Genomic DNA, 8,815 nt, shown 5'->3' on the forward strand with positions numbered 1-8,815 from the left:
TATTATAATTGCTTTGCTTTTTCTATACGCAACACTTGACAATTTCTTTCGCATCTGGAAAAAGACTGTTGCATGCGAGAACTTTAGGTCATCATCATTACTCAAGACAACCATGACCCACACTTGACAGATTAGGTTCACCAACCATACTTCTTTTCCGTCTTTATTTCTTGCTTTTACTCTCGAAAACGAAAAAGAAATTATGCTGTTTTGAAAAGGATACCAATCGCAAAACCAAGACGTTGAAGTGTTGGACGTACTCAGTTTGCAGAAAATTTGAGAGAGAAATATTGGAAAATTTGGCTTTACAAGTGTGACAGCAAAGGCTTTAGGTCCGTCGTTCCCAACGACAGACCCAATTTCAACCGCAAATTAATTCCCAATTTTATGTCTCCTCACTTGCAGAGCCAGTTAAAATTTCATAGAGAAAAAGAATCTCCATCCATGGAGGCCCTTTCACTAGTCAAATCATCAAGTTTTAAATTTTTTATTAATTATTTTCCACAAGCAAAACCTTAACAATCGTACCATCCTTTTAATTATATCAAATTCCAACCAAAATTGTACTTTTTTAAAAAAAAAATAAATTCAATTTTTGTTTTTACGCAACAAATTATTCCTAGTATAAGTGGTAATTGAGTGGGTTGAGCCCATTTTGAGTTTGGATCAATTTAGATCACGCATCTTATCAAGTCAGATGATGTTTAGTAGATTAAATCATTTTCAAGCTCGAATTATTTCATATATTGAGTCATTGAAATTTCAAGTAATATTAGATCAAATTGTTTCGAATTTGAGTTAATGCACAAATTAAGAAGTTTCAAAACTCAAATTTAATAAAAAAATTTATTTTTTATGTATAATCTTTTAAAATATATTTATTTTTATATATTTAAATATTTAATTCATTAATTAATATATAACTTCCTTACTTAACGAGTAAATTTCATTTTTTTTTTTTTCAGAAAGCGAATACGAAGGTGGTAGCAAAATTGCTTTTTAATATTGATGTAATAGAATGAAGGAATTAGAAGGGAGAAAAATAGAGCTTGATTCAGTGGTGCCAAGCAACCCACCTCCAAAGACTGTCTAGTCGATGCCAAAATGCCATACGCAAAAGTTTCAAAACGTGTATATAAAGTGAATTAACTAGTTTACTCCTACTCCATTAATCCTTTTTGGGGGTTGGTAACCTAAAAGAACACTAAAAAACAATACAAAAATCTAATTCTAGAAGACTGCTTGATCACTATATAAATAAGCATAAAACAGAGGTAGCCCCATATTTCGATGCTCCACTGTCTCCAAGTATACATATATATGCTGGAAAGTTAGGGCAGCAGAGTAGAATTCTCCCATGGCTAGACTGTTTCCAACCCTATGTTCCCAAATCATCTTTTGCTTTTTCATCATCTTGGCTGCAGCAGATGATGAGAGTTTTGTGAGAAGCATGGACAGGAAGCTTTTGGGGCTGAAGAAGGAAAAGCTTAGCCATTTCAGGCTCTACTGGCATGACATTGTTGGAGGGCGCAACCCAACAGCAGTCGCAGTGGTTCCACCGTCAAGCAATTCATCAACAGCCTTCGGGTCGATCAGGGTGATCGACGACCCTTTGACCATGGGACCCAAATTAAGCTCGAAAATGGTAGGCAGGGCGCAAGGGTTTTACGCCTCAGCATCCCAGCAAGAAGTTGGGTTGATGATGGCCATGAATTTTGCGTTCATGGAAGGAAAATACAACGGGAGCACCATAACAATACTAGGGAGGAACACTGTGTTCTCAAAAGTGAGGGAGATGCCGGTGATTGGAGGGAGTGGGCTTTTCAGGTTTGCCAGAGGCTATGTTCAGGCCAGAACTCACTGGTTTGATCTTACCACTGGGGATGCGGTGGTTGAGTACAACTGTTACGTGATGCATTATTGATGCTTTTCTTGGAAATCTTTCAAAGTTTAGGCCATTTTTTGTTTGTTCTTAGTTCTTTTGGGGTAATGGGCTTTGAATCATGTTTTCCACTTCTAATTTAATAATCTGTTGCGGAGTTATTTACTATTAATAAAGTATTTAGCTTGGGAGACTTGTACTCTGATTTAGACATTTCCAGATTTTTCAAGACTGAAAACTCCATGAGGCCTTTATTAATTGGTGACAACTGCCCACATCATTGACTTAACGACCTCGACTTGTAACCATCCAGAAAATAAAGACAAGGGACGACTGCCTAACAAACTTTTCAAAGTCTGATTCAGCCTGCTTACTCCTTATGTTCTTTCACCACAAAACCTTTATATTAGCCCAATATGTTGGATTTGGGCTTGAACTATTCCTCCAAAATGTCTCGAGATGATTTTTTCTTCCGTTTCTGCAAAGACAGCGTGCGACTGAACCCAAATATATCATAAGTTGGATTTAGATCCTATTTCAAAGAACAAAAAAAATCCTACACAGGCAATATTGTCCCTTCTCGATATACAGTGTAATGTAGTTATGTAAAAGAATACGTAATATCTCTAAAAGATCAAGAAAAACATGAGGGAACTTTTCCACTAAACATGCTGTTAATTTTTTCTTTTTAAAAAAGTGAATTTCATTTCATTACTAACACCAAAACAATTACAATATGAATAACTACATATTAACACAATTATAGCCTCTCATATTGTATGTTATCCTACAATATGAAGGAAGAGCCTCATTAAGAACTTTTTCATGGAAAAGCACAGTGAGATAAAAACCATGAAAAAGAAAAAAAGTACCCTTCTACCATGTTGTTAAATTTTAGTTGTTTTTTTTTTTTATTGTTTTTGTAGCTATTTAATATTTTTTTTTTTGGACTTAACTGTTTTAGATATTTCTGATTTTCCTGCTCAAATTTAATGTATTTATAAATCAACAAGTTGTATGGTTTTCTATTTGTAGATGAGAGATGATAAAAGAGAATTACAACTAACTTGTATGCCCTTGAAGATTCCAAAAGAGGTAGCCTTGTGACACATAATACTAACGGCACATTTGATTCGTAAAATGGAATAAAATAATTATTTTATGAAAATAGAATAAAGAATAAATATAATAAAATTGTTATTATGTAATTTGGATCATAGAATGAAATATGATAGGAATTGTTATTATAATTAATTCTAATATTTGATTGATAGGAATAATTTTGGAATAGTTAAAGAATAAATGATAAAATAACAAAATTACCTTTTATTCTAATTTAGTAAACTAGACAAAATTATCATGAGTATCATTTAAAAATATTTATCCTTTTTCAATCTTTTAATTTTTATTTTCATTAAAAATTTAAAATATTAATAATTTATTATTAAATTATTAACATAATTTTTTATTTCAATTTCTTTTTATTTTTTCTCTATTTGTATTTTCATTTTTTAATCTTTTAATTTCTATTTTCTTTCAAAATTTAAATATTAATAATTTATTATTAAATTATTAATATAATTTTTTATTTTCATTTCTTTTTACTTTTTTTAATTTTATTTTCCAATTTGTAAGTTGTAATTATTTTCAATAAATAGGGACATTTTTATCCAATAAATTTTCAACTCTATTCCATAGTCATGGAATAGCCATTAACATAGATGAAGTGGGGAATGGCTAAACCAAGATTTTGGACAATAGCCATTTTAAAATGACTAGTCCCTACCTCAAAAACCTACCAAACAAAAGAATAAAAATGAGAAAGGAATAAAGGATGAATGGTTTAGCCATTTTCAGGTACCAAACGAGCAATAAGTAACTCAACCACAATGTTGAAGAGGAGAGGGGAAAGAGGACAACCCCGTTGAAGTCCACTTGCCATGACAAATTGCAATGTAGATGAGCCATTGATAAAAATAAAGATGAAAAGGTGGAAATGCACCGATCGATCCAATCATGTCATTTGTTACAGAAACCCATAGGCTCAATAATGAAATCCAAGTAGGACCCATTAACACTGTCAAAGGTCTTTTCAAAATGTATCTTATGTAGAAGGCCATTTATTTTCTTTTTTGTGTTTTTGCTATAATTAGTATGAGCTCCTTTCAAGGACCTTTTCATTATTTTGGGATTATAATTATTTTTTAATATTATCTATGCTAGAGAATTATGTTCCTAGGCTATGCTTTCTTGAATTCACATGCTATGGTTGTTATACATTTTGGTAATATTCGAAATTTAAATACTTTACACTATTAAAATATGAATTTAATCATTCAATGATAATTCGTATAATTATAGTCCTAATTTTAATATTTATTAAAGCTAATCCAATCATTATCGCTGTCAACTTTTTTCGTTACAATTAGGATTGTGGTATTGATTATGTTGTGTAAAATTTTAAGGGAATTATAAAAATAAAAAAATAATGTGGCTTTTTAGGTTGCCATGTGGCATGTTTTGGCCCACCTAACCAGATCCCATCAACTTTTTTACACTTTAATTTGCAACCACAGTCTTGTGACAACCTTAACGATACAACTTTTGGGTTTCTCTCTCGATTAATTCAGGGTTTATTTAGGTCAATTTTTAAGTTAATTTTAATTAGTTTAGGGTTTAGTGTGTATTTTGGATTTTTAACCGTTTGGGTGACAATAAACGCCACATGGTAATGACCTCAAAAGTCACATCATATTTTTTTTTTATTTTTAAGATCTCCAAAATTTTATGTCAATATCAATTAACACCACGACAACGTATGATCAATGTCATCTTAACAACTTTAATAAAACTTTACAATATTAATGAATTGACTAATATTAACATTAACTAATATTAACAAATTTTATACATACAAACACTTGGTTTGTACAAATTATAATTGAATGACTTAATCCAATGATTTGGTAGAATACATGAACTAAATTCAGAAGTTGACTATAATTTTTGATTGATAATATGATCTCCAGTTACTTTATGTACCATATATATGTTATATACGTACTATCTAGGAGCTTGGAGATTTTTTCTTTTTTTTTTTCTTATTGTTGTTTGGTTCGCTAAACATTAGTGGTAATCAAGTTCTGCTTTGACAAAATTGATGCCTAACATCATTTCATTTTTGTACCTTGTGGACCAATCTTTGTGTGGTATGGTCCAGGTTAGGTTCTTTCTAAGCGGTTTAGTCGCTCTTTTGAGTTCTTAGACTCATTAAAAAATTATAGGTATAATATTTAAAAATGTTTCTAAATTATTTCAAAAATTCAAATAAGTCTTTATATTTTTATTATATTCAATTAAATTTTTATATTTTTATTTTAAGTCAAATAAATCCTTATGATTAATAATTGATTTAGTTAAAATGTCATTTATTATTGTATAGTAAGTGACGTTGACGTGATATGTTAAGATATTATAGTTGATGATGATGTGACATACTGAAATATCATAATTGATGATGATATGATATGTTAATTTGATATGATAACATGCTCATATAATATTTTTCAGCCTCTACATCAATGTTATGTTAACGTCATGTAAATATAAAATGACAAATGATATTTTGATTAATGATAATTAATCAATTATTAGTCATAAAAAAATAAAAGCTTATTTGATTCAACATAAAAATATAAGGACTTGATTGAATATAATATATAAATAAAGACTTATTTAAATTTTTTAAAAAAATTTACAGCTTTTTACGAACATTATGTTTAAAAGTGATAACTCTTTTACTTTTTCATCGAAGATGTACTATCATAGTGATGTATTCTATCAAGGCCTAAGTGCTAGGGATTGACTTTTTAATTTTTTTCTTTGATTGAATTATAATCAAGAAAATCATTTTTGATTGAATTTATCTTTATCTTTTTTTTAATCACACAATCAAAACCAATCGAATATAAGGGAAAGCAATGCAGTTTGGTTTTGATTGCAACCTTATTTGATAAAATATCTTGGAGTGGAGGTCCATAAAAGTCATGATAGGTGGAAAATGGCTAATCAGAGCTTACCAAATGGTAAATGAAATAGGGGAATCAATTAATCAATGAGATCAAATGCTGACAAAGCTTTTGGTGGGTTATGGCCTCATGGGGATTTGTCAATTTGTGGTTATCATCTATAGTTGATTTTACATCTTTTTAACTAAAGTGGTCCAATTCCCCTAATGTCAATTAGCTACATTACACGATGGAGATGTTGAATTTTTTTTGTATTTATATATAGTGGTAACGTGACAGCTTTTTAATTTTAGTCTAATACAATATGTATTTAATATAAACTTTTCAACTTTAAATTAATTTTCTTATACAGTGGTAATGTGACATATTTTTTATATCTGGTTCATTAATAGTGTATGAAATCTATACACTAATAATAGACTATCATATCAAATTTGATATATAATAAATTATACTTAATTTGAGATCTTCTAATTGAAATTTAGGATACACAAAATCGTATTTGATTTTGATCCATTACTTTGGGAACAAAAATATTACTAGTCAAATTAATTGTTAGGATTTAGTACACTAGAATCTTCCTCATCTTTAATCTACGTACAACTAGACCTGATAATTCATGTTCGCATGTTTTTACTATGTCATGTAAATATAATGTATTAACAGTTATACGGGCTAAACACATATATGACATGATTAACTAAATGTATAGGATCTTAAATACGAATATAGATACATTTATAAAACATATAACATGACACGACATGCCTAACAAATTTATTAAACAGGTTAGGTTAAGTTTAATATGACACTACACGATTTATAATCCGTTTAAATAAACACAATTAAAATTTTAAACATGATTAACATGATTAATAAAATCATGCAATTACATATGAAATATAACTTCATTATTTAAATTTAAAATTAATAATCATAAAAACAATTACAACAAACCAATAATATCCATTAACCATAATAAAATCCACCATCATCATCAGCCATAATAAAATTTGTCACATTAATATCAACCATAACAAGATAAAGTATTTATATGGAGATTTAAACAAGTTTTAACCAGGTTATTAACGTGTTAGGTAAACACATTTACATGATTAGTTAAACGGGTCACGAGTTATACGAATACCTGATAATTGGATAATTAAATGAGGTTTCAATTAAACTAGATTCATGTAAAACAAGAGCCAAATAATTACTTTCATGCCCACATTTCTTTAACCAAGTTTTATATTTGAGACAATCTTATTTCTTATGTCCCTTCTTCTTGCAAAAGAAACATTCAATTTGCTTTTTGAGGACAACTTCAAGACCTCCTACACTGTAAGATTGACCAAATTCTTTCATTTTATCCTAAACATGTTTAGGAGCATTAACTTTGGATTTCACACCTTTCTTGTGATGAGTTTCTTAACAAGAAAGGTATTGTTGGTTTTTCCAAATTTTTTTGTTTGAAAATGGACCATCCTAATGATGTACTCCCGAATTCCTTCTATTAGCCTAGCAATTTTTGTTCGTGTATATTAACCGCGTGCTATAAATATAGAGTATTAATAGTTTTACAAGTAAACATGAAAATGACACAATTAATTACACATGTTAGAATCCTAAACAGGAATACAGATATGTTTGTTAAACATGTAATACAACATGACACACTTAACACATTTATTAATTAGGTCAGGTCATGATTTTTAACTTGTTTATACAATTAACATGATCAAGACGATTAAATTAAAATGCATACAATTGCAAATGAAATATAACTTTATTATTTAAATTTAAAACTAATAATCATAATAGCAATTATAATAAAACAAAAAAATCCATGAAGTATAATAAAATCCACCACCACCATCAACAATCATAATAAAAGAAAGTAATTATATAGGGGTTTAAATAGTTCATAATCATATCATAAACATATCTCGTAGACACATTTACACAATTAATTAAATGGTTAATAAATGGATAACAAGTTATGAAGATAGTCGATAACACAATTAATTAAACGTGTCTTAAACAAAAGTTACTCAAGTTTGACACATTTAAGATATAAAAATTTCTTATCTTAATTATATCGATACGATTGAAACACGATTACCCTAAATCCAAACTCACTTAACTTTATATAGTGCTATCGTGTCATATACAAAATTGCTAAGTTTATCATCTATCTCATCATATTTCATGGAATAAAACCCCTTCAATATGACACTCTAGACTTTTGTACTATTACACTTAAGAATTCCTTTGAATTAGTTATACTAAGAAGGCCACTTAACATGTATATAGGAATGGACCTCTTAATAACAAGCAAATCATTTATTTATCTCTCTCATGCCTCAAAAGCTTTCCTATTAACTTTAAAATTTTTGTAATAGATTTTAAAGGCTTATTGATATTCATAGTCAGGTTTATGTCTATGATCTAAATGGCAAACTCTACATCCGTTTTCCATTTCTTAAAATTTAATCCAATCAAAATCTCAATAGTGACCAAATTGTTATTGATAGAAAATGTGACAAAAGATTTAAAAAATGTAACTTAATTTGAACATATAGGGTAATAAAATACTCCAAAATCATAATTGAGTACAAATAGCATAACCAAGAATCTAGGCACATCATCATGTAAACACTTTTAGGCTAAATACATGAGATGCAATTAAGAGCCTTTCACATAAAAACAGTCACGAGAATTTATCACAACCTTGCAACTTACCATTTTTACGTGAATAAATTATTCGAGCTAGTCAATTTCCACACACATACTTTTATGTACTACCTTCTGATTTCAATAGATAAACACCATGCACACGAAAACTATAAACATCTCAAAAATATATGAGAATGGTATATATAATTTTTTCCTCCTCACTTAATCT

The 8,815-nt window shown here is 29.0% G+C and overlaps 1 protein-coding gene across 1 annotated transcript; it reads left to right on the forward strand.

The window, feature by feature from the left end:
• Positions 1,185-2,095, forward strand: LOC18589642 (dirigent protein 22). The gene has a single exon (XM_007014698.2). The coding sequence runs from the start codon at positions 1,358-1,360 to the stop codon at positions 1,922-1,924; it is 567 nt and encodes a 188-aa protein (XP_007014760.2). The 5' UTR covers positions 1,185-1,357; the 3' UTR covers positions 1,925-2,095.

This window comes from Theobroma cacao, chromosome 9 (assembly GCF_000208745.1).
Source record: "Theobroma cacao cultivar B97-61/B2 chromosome 9, Criollo_cocoa_genome_V2, whole genome shotgun sequence".
NCBI classification, from domain to species: Eukaryota; Viridiplantae; Streptophyta; class Magnoliopsida; order Malvales; family Malvaceae; genus Theobroma; species Theobroma cacao.